At 36.3% G+C, this 27533-nt stretch overlaps 1 protein-coding gene across 2 annotated transcripts in view; it reads right to left on the bottom strand.

Moving 5' to 3' along the window:
* LOC114050057 (apoptosis-stimulating of p53 protein 2-like) overlaps positions 1 to 27533 on the bottom strand; it is a 69814-nt gene that overhangs the window by 31987 nt on the left and 10294 nt on the right. The window contains exons 2-4 of one of the 2 annotated variants that reach the window (XM_027871603.1): positions 8682 to 8829; positions 3994 to 4107; positions 670 to 749 (exon numbers count right to left, since the gene is read on the bottom strand). In XM_027871603.1, coding sequence (XP_027727404.1) covers positions 670 to 749; positions 3994 to 4107; positions 8682 to 8829 — 342 coding nt within the window. Of the gene's footprint in view, positions 1 to 669; positions 750 to 3993; positions 4108 to 8681; positions 8830 to 27533 lie in introns of those variants that run through there. The other variant, XM_027871604.1, reaches the window with a different exon arrangement.

The following is a 27533-nucleotide window of genomic DNA, read 5'->3' as shown; positions in this document are numbered from 1 at the left end:
ACCTTACAACAATATATTATTACCTCATTTTACAGTGGAGGAATCTGAGTTTTGGTGAAGTAAAGTAACTTGCTCATGATCCCCCAGCTATTGAGCGTCAAAGGTGAAAGTCAAACTCAGGTCTAACTGAATCTAAGACCAGTGTTTTATCCACTATACCACTCTGCCTCTCATAGAAACAAAGGCTGTTAAACTGGGGTCCATAAACTTGTGTTTTTGTTTTCATTTTGATAATTATTTCAGTATAAGTGGTTTCCTTTGTAATTAAATGTATTTTCTTTTATGCATTTAAAAACACTGTTCTGAGAAGGGGTAAATAAGTTTCACCATATTGCTAAAAGAGTCCATGATATGAAAAAGCTAAGAACCCCTGGCTTAGGCTCCAAACTATAAAAGTTAAAAGTTAAGGCCTCCACTTACTTATTCCTTCCTAACACCATTACAAACAAACAAAAAAAAGGAGTTAAGGAACAACTCAGACGCACCACAGGAGTTCAGTGCACCTATACTGGGTGAGAAAGCAGTATGGTATGGAATAGCAGACAAAGGTAGAAGGCCTAGAGTTCTAATCTTATTCCTTATGTAACCCTGGCAAGTAATCCTGCTGAGACTGACATTTGTAAAGTTTATACCATTATTATCATAATAAACATTCAAATAAATACTTACACCATTCTCAATTCTTCGATCACTAGGAACTTTAACGCCATTCCTTTTTGAGATAGGATCCTGAATCCTTGGTCCACTCACTAAACACAAAATTCAAAACCATACATTAAAACTAGGTGATAGGAATGTTATAAGTGAACTCATGTGTTTCTGCCACCTCCACTTTCAACTGAACATATAAGATGATATTTTCAAATAGCACTAGAATAAGTCATCACAATTTGGTCCCATGGCAAACAAATTATTTGAAACCATGTATGATAGTGCTAGGTTAATGGGAGAAAAAAGTGAGAGAAAAAGAATAGTAACTAACTTGGAAAACTATATAAACTCATCCCTAAGGAAGAAACAAATCTATACTATGATACCTTAACAGAGAAACAATGCTCTAGTTCTTATTCCTACAGAAGCATAATATATATATATATATATATATTCTTTTGACTAATGACTCAAACTTTCACCTTAAAAATTTCTGGGGTTGACACTCTGTTTACTGAGTTACTCATTAGGAGCTTTGTCAGGGAACAAGGAAAAACAGTAAAATTCAAACCATCTCATCTTATACTCTCTTTAGTAGCTCTTCTAAGGTACAAGTAATGGAAAAACTCAATGAAAATACATATTAAATTCTTAGTTTTGCATAGCTTGAATATGTCTTGTATGATAAAATATTTACCCTTTTCTTAGATAGGATTTACTCAGTACATCTATTCTATGAAACATATATTTCTGGAAAAGATCTAGCATACTACAGAGCTAATCAAATGAACAGAAAATGTGATTACTTTCTCAACTGTGTTGACTAATGTAGACCAGTACAGTCAGGTAGATTCAAAACTGTTTGAAAGACAGGATCCAAAAAGTAGTTATTAATGGACTAATGCCAACATAATAAGAATCTCTAGTGGAGTGTCTCATAGAGATTTGCCCTTGGTTCTGTGCACTTTTTTTTTAATCAATTATTTATAACTTTTTTTAATCAATTATTTAGATGAATGCATAGATGTCATGCTTATCAGATTTGGAAATGACACAAAGCTTGGAAAGACAGTTAATACATTAGAAAAGTGTGCAAGACCCAAAATATCTCAACAAGCAAGGTCAATGGACACAATCTAATAAAGAAAGTTTACTTGAGCTCAAAAAAATATCAAGTTCCTAAGTTTAAGACAGAGAAGAGGTTTCTAAATTCATTTTTGAAAAAAAGATATGGGGGTTTTAGAGAACTGTAAATACAATGCACAAACAATGAGACCTGGTAACTAAAAAGCTAATCCATCTTAAGCTTCACTGACAAGTATAGTGCCCAGAAAGAGGAAGGTGAAGGTCCCACTGTACTCTGCCTTGTTTAGCCTACATCTAGAATAGTTTGTTTGGTTCTAGACAATACATAGTTCAAAGAATTACAGGCTTATTTCAAAATGTAGGAACTGAGGTACAACTAGGTTAAGTGACTTGCTCAGGGTCACCAAGCTACTAAGTGTCCGCAGTCTCATCTGAACCCAGGTCTTCCTGACTCCACCATTCTATCCATGACACCACATTCCCTCTGAATCACCTTTTAGGAAGTATTAATAAGCTGATGAGAATCTAAGGGGGAATAACCAGGCCTTGAGATCACAACTTTTGAGTATTAACTGAAGGAAACTGACACACTGATCCCAAGGGAAAGATACATAAAGAGAAAATAAAATAGCTGTCCTCAGGAATGGTACAGGGTATCAGACGGTAGCACTACAGCAATGGGTAGAATGTGGTACAACAGGAAAGGCACCTGAAAGTCAGAATTTCTGGCTCTGCCACCTGGTACTCATGCTACCCTGGTCAAGGCACTTAATGTCTATGGTTCTTAGTAAATGCAGAATTGTACTCAACAACTTCTAATGTCCCTTCCTGCTAATGATTCCACAAAGTTGCCAAGAGGTGACAAATTATGGTGTAATATTAAGAAAAACTTCTTAACGATTAGGACTATTTGAAAACAGAATGTACTATCTCAGAAGGTAGTTGGCTGCCCATCACTAGAAGTCTTTGAGTTGATTAAGTCCTTGTGGAAAGCCAGAATTCGAGTCCTGCCTCTGAAACAGAAGTGGTATGTGACTATGGGCAATTCTCTTCACCCCTTAGTGCTCTAGGCCAATCTCCAAGGCTCTATGTTGAAGAAGTGATGCTTACTTGCACTAGTGGAAGGAGTTTCCACACCATGGACTACCTATGTGGACTATACCACGGGAGTCAGAGGCCCAATCACTATCTGTCCAGTTGTAGAGAGGATTCCTGATATATTTATCTAGATGACCTTTGAGGTCCCTTGCAATACTGAGATTCTGTGATCTTTTATATACTCATTTATATAAGAGTATTAAGTAGCAAAGACTTTTTTGGAAGCCCTGGGTCCCAATTTATATACATTCTTGATCACATTAAGTGGGGGACCTAGCTAAGTTGGAACAACTTCAACAGCACTGAGTCTCTTAAACTGCTTAGAAAAGGAAAACATTTTTAAATTCAAGTTTATGAACACTTTGTGACCTTGATGTTTTCTGCTGTGAAAAAAGTTACTGTTTCCAGATTTTATTTCTCACATTACATTACACTTCAACACAGACACACTGAAACTACATACTGTACTTCTGAAAGGTTAATCAATAATTTACATAGAGCCTAGTGAAAGAAGATATTTAACCTGGGAGACTAACTTGCGAAATTCAACTCATTCATCTGAAGATCCATGTAGTAATTTAAAAAGAGAAAGCAACTATAACTCAGGTAATGTATTAAGGTTTCTTGGCATAGATATCAGATGAAAATGCATGTACCATTTAACAACTACATTAATAAAAACAGGTTAATTTTTTTTAAAAACTAAATATTTGTCAAATAAAACTATAGTTACCATGTCACATTTTTAACTATAAATGTATCAGATTCTTAACAACATGTACCACTTGCCCGTATATACTAATTATATTTTTAGCAACAGTGAAATTTAAGTCTTCTTTCTAAACAAATACTAAGACAGGTAAACTGCCTTTTTTACTCAATAGAGGTATAAATCATAGTTTTACAACTTCTCTATTACAATATAACACACAATTTAGTCTTGAATTAACTCTACCTTCAAATGTCCGTAATGAAATCTTCCAATATTTTAGGGTATACAAGAATATATGACCCAGGTAAGACTACTCCAAGTCTTCTCTTAGACACTCACCTTAACATTAACTCCAGAAGACCAAAAATCAAACTACAGCTATTAATTCCTTCCCCAATTATCAGATGTAGATTCTTCCAAACTATGATTTATAAGAAATCACCTACCCATATCCCTGCTAGGGGGATGTTCATGACGAAGAAAGAAACGAACTTCACTTCTCTGGACTCCAAGCCGCTGTAAAACATCAAACATCCTCTCATTATCAGCAACTGGACGCTCTTAAAGGAAGAGGAAAGAAAAAAGATGAAAAAGGGTGTTATGTGCAATAATAAAAATTTAAAAAAGCAATTCACTATTCATGCTTCACCTATACAAAGTTCCATAATAGGAAATCAATAAGATCTTGAAGTAAGAAAATATACACAGAATTTTAGAAACAGGTTCTGAACCTGTTTCATCCCCAACTCCTCACTCTCTCCACCACCACATGTCCAATCAGTTGCCAAATCTTGTTATTTCTTATCCCAAGATCTCATGTCTGTTTCCTTCTCTCCATTCACATAGCCAGCATCTTAGATCAGACCATCAGCTCTTACCCAGACTACTGCAAGCAACAGCCTTTTAATTAATCTTTCTGCCTCAAGTCTTTACCTACTCCAGTACATCCTCTACAAAAATGCCAAAGTGATTTTTCTAAAGTGCAGGTCTGATCATGTCACTTCTCTACACCAACTCCAACAGCTCTTATCACTTCTAAGATGAAATATAAACTCCTCTCTTACGCATTCAAAGTTCTTCATAATCTAGACTCAATTATGGGCCTCCTTCCTAATCTCTAGCCTCCAGAAGGAGAGGAAGGATGCCGTCCATCTTTCAGCATGCATTTCGTTGTCTGTTCTCTAGCCTTCTGTGGGAAGAGAAGAAGCGCCATACCGTTCTACCTTACTGGTTTTCAGTTGCTGAGATGTGGAGAGAGAACCCCATTCCATCGAGTTTCCAGCTTAGTCCCTTACCTGGAAGGAGAGTATCACCACTCCTTATGCACCAAGTTATCGTCCCCTTGTCTCAACTGCCCAAGGCTCTGAAAGGACTCTAACCTTAGGTCATAATACTATTGACTTTGAAAATCTCTCTAAATTTCTCACTTAATGACTAACAAACTTCCATCAGGTTATACAGTGATTCTGAAGCCCTGTGGGTCATCAGCCAAACCCCAGTTCCCATTAGGCATCCCTCTGTACTTTTTTAATTACTATAATTTTTTTAAACTTAATTTTATTTTATTTTCAGGTCCGAATTCTCACTCACCCCCACTGAGAAAGCAAGAAAAACAAAATCTATTACAAATATGTACAGTCATGCAAAACAAATTCTCACATTAGTCATATCCCTCCCCCAAAATAAAAAAGCTTCAATCTGCACTCTGAGTCCATCACTTCTCTACCTAGAAGTGCACAGCAAGTTTCATCATGAGTTTTTTGGAATTATGCTTAGTCATTGTGTTAATCAGAATCCCCAAGTCTTTCAAAGTTCTTTGTCTTTATAATATTGTTGTGATTGTACACATTTTTCTCCTGGTCCTGCTCACAAGCCTTCCCAGGTTTCTCTGAAACCACACCCTTTATCATTTCTTACAGCACAGTAACATTATATCATCCTCATATACCATAACCTGTTAAGCTGTTCCTCAACTATTAGGCACCCTCTTAAGTTTCCAATTTTTTGCCACCACAAAAAGAACTTCCATAATTTTTTTTCTGGTACATCTTTGTACGGTCTCATTGGGGTACAGAGCTAGTAACAGTACTATTAAGTCAAAGGCTATGTACAGTTTAATAGCTTTTGAGGAATAGTTCCAAATCGCCTTCCAGTATGATTGGACAACTCCACCAACAGGGCATTAAGGTAACTGTTTTTTCACTGCTCTTCCAGCATTTATCATTTTCTTTTTTTATCAATTTAGCCAATCCAATAGGTGTGAGGTGGTACCTCAAGAATTGTTTTAATTTGTATTTCTCTAACTATTAGTGATTTAGAATATTTTTCCATACAGCTATTCGTAGCTTGATTTCTTCCTCTAAAAACCAACCTATTCATATGCTTTGACCATTTATCAAATGGGGAATGGCTCTTTTTATAAATTTGAATCAGTTCCCTATGTATCTTAGAAAGGACAACTTTATCAGAGAAACTTGATTCAAAGACTTTTCCCCAATTCCCTGCTTCTCTTCTAATTTTAGATGCATTAGTTTTGTTCATGTGAAACCTTTTTCATTTTATGTGTCCACTTTACTTCCCATGAATCTCTTTATCTCATGTTTGGTCACTGAACTCTTGTCCTAGTCATAGATCTGAAAGGAAATTCTCCCATGCTCCTCTAAATTGTTTATAAAGTTTTTACATCTAAATCATGTACACATTTGGAGCTTATCGTCCTATGTTGTATGTTAATCCATACCTAGTTTTTTCCAGTTTTCCTAACAATTTCTGATAAAGAGTGAATTCTTACCCCAGTAGCTAGGATCTCTGGGTTTATCAAACACTAGGCTACTGTGCTTATTTGTTTCTAATCTGTTCCACTGATCAACCTCTTTATTTCCTAACCAGTACCAAATTGTTTTAATAATAATAGCTAGTATTTATATAGCACCTAACTATGGGCCAGGCACTTTGCTAAGTACTTTACAAATATTACTTTATTTGATCCTCACAACAATCCTGAGAGGTAGGTATTGTATTTTACAGATGATGAAATTGAGGAAAACAAAGGCTAAGTGATTTGTCCAGGGTCACACAGCTAGTAACTGTCTGAAGCCACATTTGAACTCTAGTCTTCCTGATTCCAGACCTAGTGCTCTATCCACTGTGCCACCTACCTGCTTTAAGGACTTTGCAGTATGGTTTGAGATATGGTACTGCTAGACCTCCTTCCTTCCCATTTTGTCATTAATTCCTTTCTTGACCTTTTGTTCCTTCAGATGAATTTTACTGTTTTTTTTTCCTAGATCTATAAAGCAATACTTTGGTAGTTTCATTGTTACGGCACTAAATAAGTAAATTAATTTAGGTAGTATTACCATTTTTAATATATTGGCACAGCCTAACCATGAACAATTAATACTTCTCCAATTACTTAAATCTGTCTTGATTTTCGTAAAGAAGGGTTTGTAATTGTGTGCATATGGTTTCTATGTTGTCTTAGCAGGCAGACTCTCAAGTATTTTACACTATCTGTAGTTTTTTTTAATGAAATTTCTTATTCTATCTTTTGGAGTTTGATGGCAATAATATAGTTATGCTGATGATTTGTGTGGTTTTATTTTATATCCTGCAACTCTGATGAAATTGTTAACTGTTTCAATTAGTTTTTTAGTTAACTCTCTAAGCAACATCATAATGGCAAAAAGTGATAATTGTTCCCCTCTTTGACTATGTTTATTTCCTCAATTTCTTTTTCTAGTCTTCTTGCTATAGTAGCCTAGCACCATACTAAATAGTAATGGTAATAATGGACATCCTTGCTTTTCTCCTGATCTTATTTACAGACAATGTTGGACTTTGGTTTTAAATAGATATTGCTTATATTAAAGAAAGTTATATTCCTATAATCATGATTTTTATTATTTTTATTATTAATTTGGTCAATAATGCTTATAGTTTTCCTTATATTGAACCAGCTCTGTATTCCTAGTATAAATCCAGTCTGGTCATAGTGTATAGTCTTTGTGATATGTCACTGTCATCTCTTTGCTCATATTTAATTTTAACATTTTGTATTAAGATCCATTACAGATATTGGTCTGCAGTTTTCTTGCTCAGTTACAGCTGTAACTAGTTTACGTATCCAGACTGTATTTGTGTCATAGAAGTAATTTGGTAGGACTCTACCAGGCAGAGATGAGAAGGGCAGGTTCTGCTGGAACACAGACCGAAATCACTGTGGGCAGGAAGGAGCATAACACATCATCAAGAGTAACGAATTTGGAATCCAAAGATCTATGCTCACATTCTGGCTCTAACACTCACTTGTGGGGTCTTGGGAAAGTCTCTTCACTTCTCCAGGCTTCAGTTGACTCGGCTATAAAATGCAGGGGTTAAACAAGATGACCTCCTGAAGAACCTCCAGGGGCTTCCACTTGCCTTGTTCAATTCTATATTATCCTCTTCTCTAAGTCCCTTGCCACCTTATCCTCCAGCTGATCTCCAGACAACCCCCAGCTTTGGATCACTCCCACCATCAGTTGCCTTTGCTCCTATTCATGTACTCATGCTAAATGAAGCTGAAAAAAATAATGAACTTGTGCTGACTGGGTTCACTACAAAATTGTGTTACATAATCTCAAGTGGGCTCCCACTGTAGTAAGGCAACCTTTTAACACCTCCCTCATCAGTGAACTATCTTTTTCAAACCTTTTCAGTCTTCCTCAAGCCTCCCAATTGAGCCAAATAATTAATTGAATAATAATACACATATTTTCCTTGTGTTGTTTAAGGGTATGAGAAAAGGAGGGAAAAAAACAAAAAAGTTTCTAACAAACCCTCAGATATTGAATTTTGAAAGCTCATATTTAAAAGATCAAAATTTCACTTTAACATAAAATAGTATACTGTTAAAGATTTAAGACTATGCTTCTTCAAAAATGTTTATAACATGAAACTTGAACTTTATTTGAAGGGCAATTCACATTGATGTGTCAATTGGCAAAGCCAAGACTAAAAATGACATCTCCTGACTCTCCTATTCTTTCTATATATGTTCTTTAGGATAAACACGAGTGTTTTTTAAACAAAATCTTACAATATCCCCAAAGTAATAAAGGATAGAGATGACACAGCCACAAGATTAGATTACCTGAACCACCCCACACTTCAGCCAAATGGCAGTCACTTTCTCCAGGTTCCTTACACAGCTCTACCACATCTCTGCATGTTGTTTCTGGTGTAACTGGAACCTCTGTGAAGTGTTGTTCATTGTTGCTAAGGTACACCGTAAGAAACATCTGAAAAATAAAGGAAAAAAATAATACTGTAGCCTCAATCACATCACTGAACATAATTTCTATGAGAAGTATTCCTTTTTCCATTTTTAAAACTATTTATGTAAAGTACATTTAGACTATGTCTTCTGAGAGCACTGCTATCTTCCCAATCACCCAGATTCCTAATATGTAGGAATTAGGAATGTAGATTCCTAATATGAGTCATATTTGACTCTTCCCTCTCATCCCTCATAACCAGTTAGTTACTGCTAAATCTGATTAATTCAACCTTCTCAAAATTTTTTATATCTAAATTCTTCCCTCCACTCATCCAGCCATCATTTTAGTTCAAGCTTTCATCACCTCTCACTTGGACTCTTAATTGGTTTCTTTGCATCAATGCGCCTCAAAGCTGCCAAAAGATTATTTCTAAATCGCAGGTCTAATGGTTCCAATGATGTCATACCCCTGCTTGATAATGTCCAGTAGCTTCCTTTCAGCTCTAGGACAAAATCTCAATTCCTCTGTTCAGCATTTAAAGCCCTTCACACACTGGTTCAAACCCATATTTTCAGGCTTATTATACACAACTGTCCTTCACACATACTGTGCTTCAGCCAGACAGGCTTGCCAGCTGTTCCTCATATATGACATTCAATATCTCACCTCTACACTTTTGCCCAGGCTCTCTTCCAAGTCTTGAATATTCTCCCTCCTCACCTCTGCCCCTTTGAAATTACCATGCCTCTTCAAAGTTCAGTTCAATTGCCACCTATTTCAAGAGGTATAGATATGGATGATAGAGATAGAGTTAGAGCTAGAGATATGTGTGTATGTATATGCCATATATGTATGCATCCACATACACACGTATACACATACACATATATGTATGTGTGTCCTATATTTATCTATGAACATGTTGTAATATCTTAGTAGCATGTATAGAATATAAGTTCCTAGAGGACAGGGATCATCTCATTTTTGTATTTGTACCACCAGTGCCTAGAACATATAAGTGTTTAATAAATATGTGATAAAAGGTTAGTTTTATATATGCAAATCAGTTATATGAATCTAAATGGTGGTTTAGAACCCAAGGGCAAACTCTTCAATGGAATGAAGGCAGAGGAAGGAAGCTTAGAATTCAGTCTTGAAAGATATCCATAGACTGGATAAAACTCAATGTAGTCAGTCCAGCAAAAACCAAAACCAAAGTAAAAATGACGAGTGAAATAGGAATGCCAGGAAAAAACAAGACAGAAACAAATAGGAAAGTGTTCTGTGCATGAAAAGATAAAAACTAACCTGGAGTTAGAAGGCAGTTCTGTTAAAAATTCATGTTGATTTTACAATTCTGATTCCATCTATTAACAGCTCAGCTTAAAGCACTTTTCAAACCTTCAATGGTTTTCACCCAATGTAAAAGAGGTAAAAATGTCAACAAGGAAAATGACTGGATGACTTACCCCAATAATATCAGTTTAGTACTTGCCGCAATTTCTCTTCCTAGTCCCAGTTCTAATTCCCAAATTATACTATGCTGCATTCCTCATGTGGACATCAAAACAAATATGCAGCCAATTTAAAATAGGTAGACCAGATTCTGTACCTAAGTAGCCAGAATTTCTCCCTCAACTCTTGAGTTACTCACAGAGGAGAAGAGTATGTGGCACCCTGGGAAGACTAGATATTCTGTCTAGCCTTCCAGCTATCAAAGGTCCAAAATAAGGACAAAATGAACAAGTGTTGAGAACACTGGGAGAATGCAGTCCCAGGGGCCTTAACAGGTCAAAAGACATATCACTTCAATCAAAACTCGTATGCTTATATACTAGCTTTGTGATCTTAGGCAAATCATATCTCTCTGTTGCTGTTTCATGGTTTATAAAATGGAAATAATAATACTAGCACTATCTTTACCTCACTATATTACTGTTGGAAACCTTTAAAGCCCTACAAAATGTGAACTATTATTACTAGAGTGGAGATAGAGGAGATGAATGAACAATTTACCCATTAGAAATGTTTTCAGAAATATAATTATTAAGAATATTACAAGTGTAGTATGTGAAATACAAGCATATTTGCAAGTATTTATTTCAAATATAGACTACCTAAGAACAGTATTTAAAGAATGTTTACACCAAAATGGAGCAAAAGAGCAGGAAAGTCTAAACTTTAATACTTTCATTGTAAATACATTTCTAAGGCAAAAAAAATTGCAAACTTGTCAATAGCTAGTTGCAGTCCTAAAAATTAGCTTCAGCTCTGCCCAAGAAATTTTTAAAAGTTCCTTTATACTTTTAAACACTAAATCTGGACCCTCAAAATACTACCATTTTGAAAAGTTACCAAAAAATCAGCTATTTCTCAAAATTAAGTCAGAAGTTTTCAAATTGCAGGTTCTCCACATAATCAACTATACTACAGAGTCTTAGCTCCCAACTAAAGAGAAAGCACTTGAACTTGTTACATAAAACATAAATCAGTAACTAAAATCACTTAAGCGAATAACAAAGATTAACTACCAATGCAGGGGCTGCTACAGCAAAGAAACACAACATACTTAAAGGCTTAGATTGGAGGAATATCTGGCCAAAAAGGAATTAATTTCACTTTTCCATCTCATATTTAGTTCTTTGCTTCACTATAAAAATAACAAAACTCAGATAAAATATTTAATAAGTTACCTAAAAGTACATCAAGTATACAGTATGTGTTTCCTTCTCAGCTACTGAACAAATACTCAAGTTTAAATGCACTGGCATCTATCCATAAATGACTAAAAGGAAATGATGCAACATCCATGGAGTTACATAGGAAGTCCTCTATTTGAACCCACCATAATCTGAACTATTATCAACAGCAGCTCATTTCCTTTTGGTCAGACAATTTTTAAAAATCCATCCAAACTTTCCCCCTAGTTAACAGTAACAGATAAAAGACAAGTATAAAGAAATTTCCTTAGTCAGAGGTAATTTCTTCCCAAAAACTGCAGGGCACATCAAAGTACATAAAGTTGTGTTAAAACCTAAAGTTTTCTTACCTGTTTGAAGACTAAGTTTCTACTACAATTAAAAGATCAGTAAAAGAAAGCCAAATTCTGAGTAACTGAAAAAACCACTAATGGTCCAGGAGAACAGATAGTGAAACAGACCTCCCTCCTGGGAACAGGTTAGTGGAAGAAGGTCTTATGTTGAATACACTGTCAGTCACAGTAACCCTATCAGGTGTTTTTGTTAATTTCTTTTTTTTTTCTTTGTGACAAGGGAGGGTTCAGTTCAGGAGAAGAAAGACAGATATACGTCCAGATAATTTTGAGGAATGAAGGATATATACCCTGAAATCACTATGATGGAAAAAAAAAAAAGAAGATATAAAACTTTTTTTTTTAAAGGAGGTATTCCAAACAATTCTAAGCAATGGCAACAACAATGGAAAAGATACTACCTCCCCAAGTGACTACTTTGAAGGCCAACAGTCATTTGGATGTACAGGTTCTGGTATGTTTATTTAATAAGTAGTCACACTTTTTACGTGAGTCAAGTAAATGATTAAAGAACAAACGGGGGGGTGGGGGGGGCGGGGAGGGAGAAGGGAGAAGACCGGGTTTCTGGTAGTGTTGGTAATTATATGATATTAAAACAACCAACGTAAGATCCTACTCTTTTGTTCAATTACCTAAAGGTAAGGGATGTCCTTTGGTCTGCAATTAACATGTGCCAGGCTTATCCTGGTCTTTTAGAAACTGATGGCTTCCTTAAAATATACCACTGATTTCTGACTGTTAAATGCTATTTTCTTTCAGCTGCTACTAAGTTATAATAGCTTACATTTAAATAGTGCAAAAAGTACTTTTCTGGCAATGACCAAGATAAATAGTACATCTTCTCATTTTATAGATGAAGAAACTAAAGCTATTGATAGGTTAAATGACTTGCCCATTGACCACAACTAATAAGTATCTGAGGTGAGATCTGAACCTAGGTTCACCTGACTGGAAGATTCTGGATGGCTTAGCAGAAAGAGCACTGGGCCTATTGTCAGGAAAATTAGTTCAAATCCAGCTTTAGACACTAACTAACTACCTATGTGACCCTAGGCAAGTCACTTAATCCCTAAACCTGTCTACCCCAGTTTCCTCAACTGTAAAATGACAATAATAGCACCTACTTCCCAAGGTAGTTGTGACAATAAAATGAGATAATATTCATAAAGCACACTGTAGGCACTTAATAAATGCTTTTTTCCTTCTTTCCTGACTCCAAGACTTGCATAATCTTCTTACTATGACAACTTCCTATCGATAAAATGACACAGCTAATCTAATTAAGTCTGATAGAAACCAGACAATATAACAATACTTCTTTAGTCTACCCTGATAGAATTGGTTACTCATGCTTTAAATGTCTGCCCTAATACCGAAAGCATCATTTCAATAGTGGTAGACTGGCTGTGTTCCAAAACTATGTTAGGTTTATGATTCATAGATTACATTAAGAAAATCATTCAAGATATTGATATATAAATGTCATCTGTGACAGATCTAAGTCTAATATTTGTAGGGAAGTTAGACAATATGATACTATGTAGTTTGCTGCCACTTAATTCACTTTTAACTAATTGTAAAGAATTGTTATTATTCTAATATTTTCCTTTTGATGCTGTTAATCAATAAACTTATTCACAGAGCCCTCAGGCAAGTTCAACGCCATTGACTGACCCTTGGGCTTTATACCAAGGAGATGGTCAGATCGCTGGATTTTAACACAGTCCCTAGGCATACACAAAGATCATATCATAGGACAGATCTAGACCTGGAAAGGATTTTAGAGGCATATACACAAGAGGTCACTTGTGCAGAGTTGACTCAACTCATCTCTGAGAGGCTGAGTGACTTGTCCATAGACACACAAATAGTAAGAATGTAGTAAAATAAGAGAACAGAACAAGTGTGGTATTGATACTTAGAACATATAAAAAGGGAATGAAAGAGTAGTTATGAACAAAGTCTGTCTAGGTATGCCTGTTATTTGATATGAATTAGAACACAGATCTGGTACTGTACTGAGTTTAAGTTAGGATAATTCTAGATACTCATCACTTATTTTCATTATCTCCCTGTTTATTGGCTCTTTCCCTCATGCCTAATAAATATTCTCATCTTTCCTCATCCTCAAAAAACAAAACAAAACAAAACCCTCACTTGATCTTTACATCCTCTGCCCTTAGTAGCTAAATTCCTTGAAAAGGCCATCTACAATAGGTGCCTCCACTTTCTCTCCTCTCATTCTTCTTAACCCCTTACAATACAAGTTCTGACCTTATTATTCCATTGAAACTGCCCTCTCCAGAGTTAACAATGATTTCTAAATTGCCAAATCCAATGGCCTTCAACATCTCAAATTAGATCCCACAGGCATCTCAAACTCAACATGTCCCAAACAGAACTCTGTATTTTTCCCCAAAAAACCTTTCCCTCTTCCAAACTTCCATATTACTATCAAGGGCACTACCACAAACCCAGGCTTGAAACCTCAGTGTCATCCTTAATTCTTCACTTGCATTCATCTCACATGTACCATTTGTTGCCAATTCTAGTTATTTTTACCTTTTCAATATCTCTCTCTTGTGTGTGAGTGTGTATATGTCTCCTCTACACTCATACAACCACAAGCCTAGTTCATAACCTCTTGCAATAGCTTTCTAATTGGTCTCCTGGCTTAAGTCTCTCTACTCCAACTGATCCACAAATTCAACTAAAACTTCAGTCTGATTATGTTACCTCACTACTCAGCAAAGTACAGTGGCTCCCTATTATATTAAGGATCAAATATAAAGTCCTTTCCTTGAGCATTTAAAGCCCTTCACAAGTTGACCCTGTCCAATCTTCCTCCATTATACTCCCCTCTAAGCACTCTACAATCTAATATGCTGTTCTTTGCACACTACATTTCACTCAACGTCATCCCACTTATTGTCCCCAATGCTGGAAATGTTCTGTCCCCCTCACTTCTACCACTTAGCTTCCTCAATATCTTTCAAGTCTCAGTTCAAATCTTACCTTCTACAGGATGTCTTCCCTTTCTCATCCACCCCCCAGGCCTCCCCTCTGCCTTCCCTCTGAGATTACAATCCATCTATTTTGTATATATCTTTTATGTACATTGTTGTTTCCTCCCTCCTCCATGAAAACATGTATTCCTTTAGGAGAGTTTTGCTTGTTTTTCCTTTCTTTATAACCCTAACACTAACCCTAAATCATCCTAGATATTTCCTTCTTGTTTTTCATGACACTGTACTTTCTCAGTTCTCTTCCTACCTGTGATCAACTACTACTTCTTGATCTTCTTTGCTGGTTCATCATCCATATCTTGCCCCCTAACTATGGGTATATCCCAAGGCTCTGCCTAGGCAGAAGTCAGAAGCATCCAAAGCCTGAACAGACTCAAGATGTCTGTAGAGACTCAAAACATGTCCCAAGATTGGAAGAGATTGGAGATCTCCTCTCTCTTGCTTTCACCAACTCTGGTGGGTCTCTTATACAGGCTCAAGGCATTGATCTTCTAGCACAGCCTGGCAACTAGTAATCACATAATAAATTCTTGTTAGCAGACTTTTCTATCTACCTAGCTGTCCCTCTGGCACATGAACTAGGGTGGCCCTCTAAGATAGAGGTGTTCTGTCCCTAGAAGTTATACTTCTAGACTTAGCCTGAGGAAAGTGCTAAGAGCTAAGAGCAGACCTGTACAACTTGGCAGTAGGTAGGGGCCAAAATTAAAATAGGCTAAACTTCTTGGGGTTTTTAGCAGCTCACTTTCCTAGTAAAGGTATAATTACTGATTAAACTATTTTGCAAATAAATCATTTTAAAGAGGGAAATTTCAATTAATATCAATTAATGATACTTATTACTTAAGATTTTTATTTATCATGAAATTGCTCCTCTCAGACTAGAAACAGACTGACGATGGTTGGTTGCCATGGGTCACACAACAAACAGGAGAGACTGTGCAGTGGCAAGCGACCTGCCAAGTTACATGACAGGAATAATAGTGACTAGTGGAAGGCGAGTTAATTGGGACACAGACAAAGCACTCACAACATCTTTACTTTTTTTACATCCTCTGCATTTTTCACTGACCATCCGAAATCCTTTGGCAGGCCTCAAGCAGCCCTTGGGCCATGCGTGTGCAGTCCTGGCTAAGAGAATCGCCTAAGCTCCTTCTGTCTTGTTGGAGGCAGTCTGGCACAGTGGATGAGAGTACTGGACTTTCAGTCCAGAACTGGATTCAAATCCCACATCAGATATTTCAGTAGACCCAGTGTCACACTTGTAACTGGTCTGGGCTTCAATTTACTCATTTGCAAATGAGAGGATTGGACTCCATGCCCTTGAAGGTCTCTTCTAGCTCTGAATCCATTATCTAATGATCTCATTGTATGCTGGTAGGGGGGGAGGGGGCTCTGGGTGGTATTTTAACCTCACATTCTTTTAAATTGATTCTTTAATCTCCTATTAAGTAAAATTCCACAGTGTCTTACCAAATTTTAAACCTCAAAGTTGAGTTGTTGGACTAGCCTAATTTAGGTCTGACCCACATATCAACACAGTATCACAGATTTAGAGATAAAAGGGACCTTAGAGGCCATCAAGTTCAATTCCTCATTTAACAAACAAATGAGCTGATGCAGTGAACAGCTGAGTTCAAATTTTGCCTCAAATGCATACTAGTTTGTGTGACCAGAGGCAAGACACTTGTCTGCCTCAATTTCCTCATCTGTAAAATGGGAGTGATAATAGCACCTACTTTCCAAGGTTGTTTCCAACACATAATGAGATAACAATTGTAAAGAGCATAGTGCCTGCCATATAGTAAGTGCTACACAAATGTTAGCTAATTATCATTGCCCAGGTTCACATAGCTGGCAAGTATCTTAGATGAGGATCTTCCTAAGTCAAGCACTCTATCCAGTATACTGTGCCAGGTGCTCTGCACTCTTCTGCCCTCACAAAGTATTTCATTTTTTAAAAAGGTTCTAATAATGACATAAGGAAATCAGTTGCTCACTGACAAATTTAGAACTTTGAAGTAAGCAAAAGAAACCTCACCTCCATTTGCCTCCTGGCTTCTGACTTCTTTCAAATCTCAACTAATATTACACCTTACATAAGGAGTCTTTCCCAGTTCTCCTTAGTATTAGTGCCCTCCTTCTGAAATAATCTACAACCTATACTGCATATATCTTATTTGTACACAGGTGTTTGCTTGGATGGCAAACTCCTTGAGGACAGACTGGTTTTGCCTTTCTTTGAATTCCCGGTGCTTAGCACAGTTCCTGGCACATATTAGGCCCTTAACAGATGTCTGCTGACCTGACTTGAAAAGGGGCAGGGAAATGAGAAAGGAAGAAGCAATTTTCTAGCATCTACTATATGTGCCAGGCCCTGTACTAACCACTTTACAAATACTATCTCATTTGATCCTTACAACAGCCCTAGGAATTAGGTATGATTACTATCCCCATTTTACAGTTGAGGAAACTCAGGCAGACAGGTTAAATGACTTGCCCAAGGTCACACAGCTACTAAGTATCTGAAGCTAGATTTGAACTCAGGTCTTTCTGACTCTAAGCTAGTCTGACTTTGTCCACTTTGCCACATAACCAGAAAGGACCCTCCAAAACAGAAGTTCAGCTAGCCTCCTTATCCATCATGTCTTTCATCAAACCATGTGTCTGGTTTTGCTAAGTAGGGAAACGTTGATTTTGTATCAAGACACTCATAAGCTACCCCCAGGGGCCCGATTTTTTTAATGTGATAACTACTGTTCTTTTCTACCACACTGATGGTTTATAAATTAGTGATTTTCTAAAGTGATTCAACAATCACTTATAGAAATTCACCATACAGCAATCTTCTGGATAGTGTTTTAATAACTACTCTTCAACAGAAAATCACAAATGGAATTATCAACTCTGACTACAACTTCCATGTGTAGACTTCACAGTACTTAATTTTTCTGGAAAGGTATAATTACAGCATAATCAAAGTATTTTTGAACATGCCTAACTACAGATCGCAACTTTTATCTAAATACTACTGCTCTTAAAAATCATTACATTCCCTCTTCAGATTTATAGGTATGAGTATTATAATTAAAGGTTAAATATCATTTATTATAAATATTATTTTTCAACAACATATAATTTGATCACATTAAATGGCTTTAATATGACAACCTAGAACTGTTTTTAAAAAAATTAGAAACACATAAGTAACATAGTAGAGTCTCCTAATCTTAGACTTTTTACTTGCTATACACTAAGGAAAAGGGAAAAACTAAAGGAAGGTTAAAGGACAACAGATACATACATACATGCATATATACATACATATATATGACAAAACTGGTAATATCAACCTGTTAAACTAAGGTGAAAATAACTAGGCACATATATACTTTCTTTCGCCATACTCAATTTATCAATTAAATGTTGTAAAAGTCTACAACTCTCAAGAGTAATAAATAAAAAGATTATTTAAAAAAACTACCTCCATGTTAAAACAAAAACGAACTGCATTTCATCAAAATGTTGACAAATTTTGTTTAAACAAAGAAAAACTAACTGTAGGTTCCTGTATCATTAAAGATCTTCAGAATAAGGCCTTTACATTTAATCATAAATAAAATAATTGCTATCCTATTGGATGCCTTTTCAATGTGGAGGGGAAGTAGAAAATTTGAAATTCTAAAATTTTTTAAAACAAATGCTAAAATAATAAATTTCAGCCATCTATTGTCATATGAAAAAATGCTCTAAATCGCTACTGATTAGAGAAATGCAAATCAAAACAACTCTGAGGTACCACATCACATCTATCAGATTGGCCAATATGACAAAATAGGAAAATAAAAAATGTTGGAAAAAATGTGGGAGAATTGGAACACTAATGCATTGTTGGTGGAGTTGTAAAATGATCCAATCATTTTGGAGAGCAATTTGGAACTATACCCAAAAGGCTATAAAAATGTACATACCCTTTGACCCAATAATGGCACTTCTAGGGCTGTATCCCAAAGAGATCATAAAAATGGGAAAATGATCCACATGTACAAAAATATTTACAGCAGCTCTTTTTGTAGTGGCAAAGAATTGGAAATTGAGGGGATGCCCATCAATTGAGGAATGGCTGAACAAGTTGTGGTATATGAATGTAATGGAATACTATTGTGCTATAAGAAATGATGAACAGGCAGACTTCAGAAAAACCTGGAAAGACTTGTATGGACTGATGCTGAGTGAAGTGAGCAGAACCAGAAGAACGTTGCACACAGTAACAGCCACATTGTATGATGACTGACTTTGATAGACTTAGCTCTTCTCATCAATGCAAGGATCTAAGACATCTCCAAAAGTCTCATGATAGAAAATGCTATCCATATCCAGAGAAAGAGCTGTGGAGTTTGAATGCAGATTGAAACATACAATTTGCTATTTTTTTTCTTCCATTTTGTTTCCTCTTTCTGGTGGTTCCTCCCATTGGTTCTAATTCTTCCTTACAACATCACTAATGTGAAAATATGTTTAATAAGAACTTATATGTATAGCCTTTATCAGATTGTGCACTGTCCTGGGGAAGGGAGGAGGGGGAGAAAAATTTAAAACTCAAAAGCTTACGAAAGTGATTGTTGATAAATCAAAATAAATTAATAAAAAAAGTTTTTAATTGTAAACACTAGTAAAATTAGTCTAAGGAGAAAGAATTCACAGAAGATTATTATATTTTGACCTAATAATCCAAGTATGAGCTATTAAGTGCCTGGAACACAGCATTTGAAATGGAATGAAATGGAAAGAGCAAAACCAAAAGTACTTTCAAAATAAAAGGATGTAGAACTTGATAACAAATTGGATTTGGGGGATGAGGGGATGAAAGCAGTCAAAGACAGTTCTAAGATTTCTAGCCAGAGACGCATGGTGATGCCATTGAAATGGGATGGCTGGAAACAGTAATTTTGGAAAGGAAGGGCATTTTCAGTTTTGGAGATATTGAGTTAAGGTAATTCAGAACATCCAAATAGAGACGGCCTTTTAGCAGATGTAAATACAGAATTAAATTGAATACAATTTATGCTACTCTATTGTGCTTAGTCTACATATTAAGACTAACACAGGGAAATAATAAGGCAAAGTCTACAAATAGTCTAGAGCAATGGTGTCAAGGTCAAATAGAAATGGGGGCCACTGAACCTTTACATAAGGATCCCTGCAGGACACATACTGACTTAGAAAACCACATATTAACATTATCTATGCTCTATTGGATTTTTGTTTAAATATTTTCCAATTATATTTTAATCCAGTTCCTTTGAACTTTGGATTGTTGAGGAGCCTTAACACATCTGGTCTAGAGTATTGCAATGAATCTGTGTACATCTGTGAAGATTGCCTCTCCTCGTACAGATGACAGCTGAGCCAAATTTCATCCTGTACAATTCCTGTCCATGTCTTTTTAATAATCACCTAAAGATCAATGCTTTTCAAGCAATCCTCTAACACAGTAACATCCTATAATCCTTATAATATTTCAGAGATATCAATGAAAGAGTAGATCTATTCACCTATTATTCCTCCCTTATGACACATGAAGGACAGCTATGAGGAGCAGTGAATAGAGTGCCAGGAGTCAGTGTGAGGGACTGTCTGATGTTGGCAGCTACCAGGTTGGGCGCTGTGGCAAGAGTAGGGTAAGATCTGGGTATTTTGGAAGTCGAGGCAGGGGCTGTGGTAGGCAGAGTCGTGGTGAACTGGGATAGGCTGGATTCGGAGAAGCCCTGAGGCAATGGGCAGTGCTTTGTGAGATAAGCTGGGTGCAAGGAAGTAGCCGGAGCTTGAGCTCCTGAGGCAAGGGGCGGTGCCACGTGGGAGTGGGACGGCAGAGGACTGAGTTCCCTTTGCTCAGTCCCCTCCCTATATGCAACTTCATCCCCAGACGCCTCTTGTGACCTTCCTGACTTCCTGGGTCCCTTTGTGCAGCACTGACCCAGACCCCTCCTCCCAGTGTCTGAGTCTGACTTCCTAGGTCACGTACTCTGTCTATGCGCTAATCCCAGATGCCTCCTCCCTGTATCCGGTCCTAGCCTCCTACGTCACTCCCTCCCCCTTGGTGTGCTAAACTCAGACAGCCCCTTCCGGTATCTGACCCTACAATCATTGGCTAGTAAGCGGGCTGGGGAGGAGGTGCTAAGTAGGTACTTAGGAAAGAGCGTGGTCAGATTCACATGCTCTCTCTCCTGGCTCCTGCCCTGTTGCTCTGGCCTTGCTGCTTGGGCTTGCTATGATGGCTTGCTGTGATGGCCTCTGAATAAAGCTCTGGTGTTGGCGCCTCCCGATGGCTCGTCTCTGTGTGTTTATCCAGCTGAGGACCGAAGACTCGGAAGTGAGTATGACTCTGGTAGTGTGCTCCTCATAGGAGCACCCATCTGCAAAAGCCTACCTGATTTCCTTCTCCTATTTTCAACACAGATACCCTTGATGTGTACATCATATGTTTCTTTCAAAGATTTTATAGAGATATGAAAGAAGGCATAATGGTGCAGTAGCAAAGAACTAGAAACAAAATAAATACCCATCAACTATTATTGTACTGCAAGAAATTATTAATACGACCAATACAGAAAAGAGTGAGAAGCCTCATACAAACTTATAAACAATAAAGTGGAGCCAGAAAAACAATATACACAACACCTACAACAATGTGAATGTAAAAAAATGCTTCCCCCAACCGCCACTCTCCACCCCCCACCTCTGGAAAAAAAAAATATCATGCCTGAATGCTAAGAAATTATAATGACTAAGGTTGGCCCTAAAGATTAAGTATGAAAAGATACCTCTCTCCCCACTTTTTTGCAGGGATGAGGGACCATGGATGTAGAATATTACATATAAAATCAGACTTTTTTAATATATTGGTTGGTTTTGCTGAACCGTTTTTTTCTTCATTTTCTTCAGAAGCAGCTAGGTGATACAATGGATAGCATGCTGGGCCTAGAGTCAAGAAGACCCAAGTTCAAATCTCGCCCCAGACACTTACTAGCTGTGTGACCCTGGACAAATTACTTAATCTGTCTACCTCCATTTCCTCAACTGTAAAAATGAGGATGATAATAATTAAACCTATTTGCCAAGGCTGTTATTAGGATTAAATGAGATAACTGTAAAGTGTTTAGAACAGTGCCTGGCACACAGTAGATTCTTAACGAACTATTATTTCCTTCCTTCATTTTAAAAATTATTATAAGGAATGGCTTTCTTTGGGAGGCATAGGAGGGACTACAATAGGGATTGTAGGTCACATAATGTAAAGACATTAACAGAAATTTATTTTCAAAAAAGAAATTAGAGTCATATGGGTTGGGATTTGTTGGTGGTTTCTTAGTCACACTCCTTTTGGATGATAATACAATCTATCTTGTCCTTTCTTATAGAATCTTCCCCTCTTTCTAATATATTAAAATCCGTCTTTAAAGAATACCCTCAGTGAAGTGAGCAGAACCAAGAGAACGTTGTACACAATAACAGCCATGTTGTGTGATGACTAATATTGATAAACTTAACCCTTCCTGGCAATACAAGGATCTTAGACATCTCCAGAGGCCCTGTGACAGAAAATGCTATCCACACCCAAAGAAAGAACTATGGAAGCCGAATTGTTATTTTTTTTCTCTTCTGTTGAGTTTTGTTTCCTCTTTCTGATGGTTCCTCCTATTGGTTTTAATTTCTACTTACAACATCACTAATGTGAAAATATGTTTAATATGAATGTAAATGTATAGCCTATATCAGATTGTGCGCCGTCTTGGGGAGGGTGGTGGGGAGGAAGGGGGAAAAAATTAAAACTCAAAAGCATATGGAAGTGATTATTGATAAATCAAAATAAATTTTAAAAAATTTTTAAAAAGCATATGGAAGAGATTATTGATAAATCAAAATAAATTAATTAAAAAAAAAGAATACCCTCAGGGGGCAGCTAGGTGGCGCAGTGGATAGAGAACCGGCCCTGAAGTCAGGAGGACCTGAGTTCAAATCCCTCCTCAGACCAAAACTTGACACTCACTAGCTGTGTGACCCTGGGCAAGTCACTTGACCCCAATTGCCTAAAAAAAAAAATAGCTAAAAGAATACCCTCAGATGAAGAACATTATCTTCATTTTATCAATAAAACTGGAAACATAAATAAAATATCCTGAGTCAATTGGAGAACATCAAACTGAAAAGGCCCTACGTGATACGACTTTGTGATAGAGTTAAAGTTGTACAGTGTATTATGTAGTAGATAAATACAATGGATCAGCACAACAAACTATGATACAATAAAACGGATGGCTGTTCTTACCTTCTGTGTAAGACATATAATCTCCTGAACAAAATGCTGATCTTGTATACTGTGACTGTTATATATTCAAGTCAAACTATATACTATCTCCACTATATCCCCCCAAAATTCCTTTGCTTACTGTTCAATAATCTCAGAAAGCCTTCTATCCATTTTTCCACCTGCTGAATTCCTATTCACCCTTTAACATCTAAAACAAATGACAACTCAGAGGAAGGCTGCCTTTTTCCTCTCAGTAAACAAACTATATTGACTCCGAGCTCAAGTAATGCAATTTTTCTTTTTATCACTCATGCTTATCTATTATTCTGTATTATTACTTATGTGTTTAATATTGTTTTATTAAACTGAATTGACATTGAAAAAAAAAAAGAAAAGACTACCCTCAAAATTGTGTTGCCTCCAACAGGGATTTCTTCTTTGATCAGACAGATACTTTTTGTGACTTTATCTTAAAGTCCACGTCCATTTCTCCATACAGTACAATGGATATACAATGGGAGTAGAGATCAAGTGCACAGGTCTCACCATCATGCATGAGGAGAAATATTCCCCACAGAAATATTGGCAAACCTGTTCTATTGCACATTTAGCTATAGTTCTTCTTCCTTTTGGACCTCTAAACACACTCTTAGATGATCCACCTTAGTTGGATCTCATGCTTTCTGTTAGCGTGCCCTACTCCAACATCAGGCAAAAGTGATCCTGGATTCTTAAAGGCTATGCCAGCAGACCACAAGATCTGGGAAGGAAGCTTTCAGTACACAGCCGGCAACAAATTTGTTATCTCCTATCTGAGGACTAGCTTAGCTAAGTAACAAGAGGGTCATCCTCAAAAGGCTGGCCACTAGTTAATGAATTCTTTAGCCAAAGCAGTCCATGAGATATTTTTTTAAAATACAAAATGATCCTCGATCTAGAGTAATCTTTATAAATATTTGTTAAATTAACCCAAAGTTCATCTTTTCTTGTTAACAGAGTTTTTTTAAACTTCCATTATTCAAAAAGGATATGACAAAGCAATTTCCTAGATGGAAACTAAGCTAAATGGAGTTATAAGATGTAATTCTAGTCTATAATTTGAGACACTATTATGAGAAACTCAATCATTTTCACTGACTCTAATTATAAATATATTCCTGGAAAACTTAGAAGCAAATTCTTTACATTATAAAAAGCAAAGAGATTGAAAACATAAAAACATTTTCAGGTACAGCAACATTGAAGGCACAACATATTGATTCCAACAAAAGCTTTCAAACAGTCTATAAATCTAGGTTGAATAAAAGAACTGTAGCTGATTTCATGTTTCTTGGTAGAAGATCAAGAAGGGATTGTACTGTTGTTTCAGGCAGGTGGAATAATGATAACGGACAACAGGTAGGACTTCTGAACTCTTAATTTACTTCTGTTTTCTCTGTCAAGGAGAATGAATGATCTTTGGACTGGAAAGGCAAATCAAAAATAGCTAAAAAAATAAAAATTGACTCCTAAGACAAGTAGGAAGACAAAAAGAACCCTTCAATACCCTTGATGAGTTCAGGTGACCAAGTCCACACAAAGTGCCTCTCAGGATACCAAAAGAATTGGCATATATGAATATTCAGTTCACTGTCAATAATTACTGAACTGGTGAAGAGAACAATGGTACTAAAGAAGAGCAAATGTTCTGATTTTCAACAAAAAGGAAGAAAGCAGAGCCTGAAAATGATAGGTTAGTGTACTTGACTTTGATTGTGGGCAAATTCTAGAATTTATTATTAAAGGGTAGGAATGGAGGTGGAGAGGAGTGACAACCACAAAGCCAGCATTTTCTTCATCAAGAACAGGTCATGTCAGACCAACTTCACTTCCCTTTCTGATAGGGTTAATAGATTAACAGATCAAGGAATGTTGTAGACAGTTACCTAAAATTTTGTATAAAGTATTTGTAAAATGTCTCATGCTATTCTTGTGGAAAATGCAGAAATACGCAGACTAGACTTAAATAATTAGGTGGATTTGGAACTGGTTAAATTGATAGATTAAAGAGTAGTCATTAATAGTTCCATGCTACCTTGGAAGGAGGTCTACAGCAAAGGTGTCTAACTCATAGGCTGCAAAACTTCCTAGTGTGGCCAGAACCAGATTAAAACATAATTGGGAAATGTTTAACAAAAAAAAAAAAGAAAAAAATAAGACAACATAGATAATATTAATTTGTAGTTATCTAAGTCAATATGTTGTCAGCAAGGATCTTTCTCAATTTTAAGTTTGACACCACTGATATGCAGTGCCCCATGATCTGTCCTTGGCCTTGTGCTGTTTATACAAAGCACAAATAAAAATATCAAAAGTAAAAATAGAATGTTTATCAACTGTGAAAATGATATTAAAACAACTAAAAGGTATAGCTAAGACATTAGAGACAGACTCAGAATCCAATAAACAGATTAGAATGATAAAATTTAGTACAGACAAATGTAAAGACATAGTTAGGTTCAAACATCATTACAAGTAGAAGATAGGACAAGTGTGGCTAGATAGCAGAGATCATCTGAAAATACCTGGAGCTTTTACTGAACTGCAAGCTTAATTAGTCAATGGTATATACCAGGGATGGGGAACCTCCAGCCTTGAGGCCACATGTGGCCCTCTAGGTCCTCAAGTGAGGCCTTTTGATTGAACCCAAATTCAAAGTCAAAGGGGCACATTTTAGGACCTAGAGGGCCACATGTGGCCTCAAGGTCCCCACCCCGGTATATAATATGACAGACAAAAGAACTAATATGAAGGTAAGTGTAGTACTCAAGACCAGAGATAATAGTCCCACTATACTTTCCAAAAATCTATGGATAATTTTTCATTTAAAAAGGATGGGGATACCATTTTATTTTTAAATGGTGCATTTTTTACAAAATAAGTATTAAGAGGCTAGTATAATGCTATTGTTAAAACTTATTTTTAAAAATTTATTTTTACAAGCATGTATTATCTGTCTCCCAATGTCCCTGCCCATTAAACAATTTAAAAAAGAAAAAAACAACCTTCAGAGTACATAAAAACAAAGTCCCACATTGGTCATGTCCAATAATGTAAGTCACATTCTGCATTTTAAGTTCATCAATTCTCCAGCAGTAGATGAGTGGTAATTTACCTTCAATCATCTGGACTTGAGGGCTATCACTGTACTAATCTGAATTCTGAAGGCTTTCAAAGTTATTTCTCTCTACAATGTCACTCTATACATTGTTCTACTTCTGGTCACTTCACACTGCATCATTTCATAGAGGTCTTCTCAGTTACCTGTGAAACTTTCCATTTTGACATTTCTCATGGTACAATAATATTCCATTGCTTCATACACCAAAATGTAATCAGACATTCACCACTTTCTTCCCTGCTCCTCTAATTTATTTATGATACCACCATTTATGTTTCAAGTCATGGCTCTCTATCTGGGGTTTATCTTGGTATATAGTTTAAGATGTTGGTCTATATTCAACACTTTCCAGTACTCCTACCAGTTGTTGGTTTTTTCTAATCAAATAGTGAATCCTCATCCTAGGAACTGGGACTTTGGGGTTTATCAAACACAATGCTTCCTTGCTCACTTGATTCTATACATTATATAATAATTTCAACAGATACATATAAATACATAAATACATATATATTTATGTATTTATAATATAAACATAATATAAATAATTTCAACAGATACATTATATAATAAATCTGTTGAAATTATTTGCCTAAGCTGCTATTTCTCCAACATGTTTCAAAACAGCAACCAACTCAAGCTTTCAAAACCAATTTAAATATGATAGCCTCTAAAGAGGCATGTTATGTTTTCAGCTATCTAAAACAATCCCATTTTACTGAGATAAACCAAATTCTACTATACAACACAGCAAACAGGATAAACCAAAGTAAGTGGTCCAGAATTGGAGATCATTGTATTAAGCAATGAAAACCATTGATCTCACGTCAAAAAATCAGCATTCCATTATTAATTCTGTTCAGCTTAATGAATCACTTAACATTTGTAGAAATAAAATAACATTAAGTGACCTAATCAGACTTCAGAAGAATTTATGTTATCACATGATTGAAGGCCTTTAAACCAAAATCTGCATGAATAAGATTTGCATTTAACACAGATAAAATGCAATCTAGGAGTCATCCTTGACTTCTCACTATCTCTCAACCCCCCTCCCACATCCAATTGATTGCCAAGGACTCTGAATTTCTTCTTTGTAACATCTCTTGAATATACCCCTTCTCTCATCTGACCCTGCCACGGCTCTAGTGCAGACCATTATCAAATCATACCTGGACC

This window comes from Vombatus ursinus, unplaced genomic scaffold, assembly GCF_900497805.2.
Source record: "Vombatus ursinus unplaced genomic scaffold, bare-nosed wombat genome assembly UNPS02014798.1, whole genome shotgun sequence".
Taxonomy (NCBI): Eukaryota; Metazoa; Chordata; class Mammalia; order Diprotodontia; family Vombatidae; genus Vombatus; species Vombatus ursinus.
The sequence above is the reverse complement of the archived record's forward strand: the minus strand, read 5'-3'. Positions and strand labels throughout refer to the sequence as shown.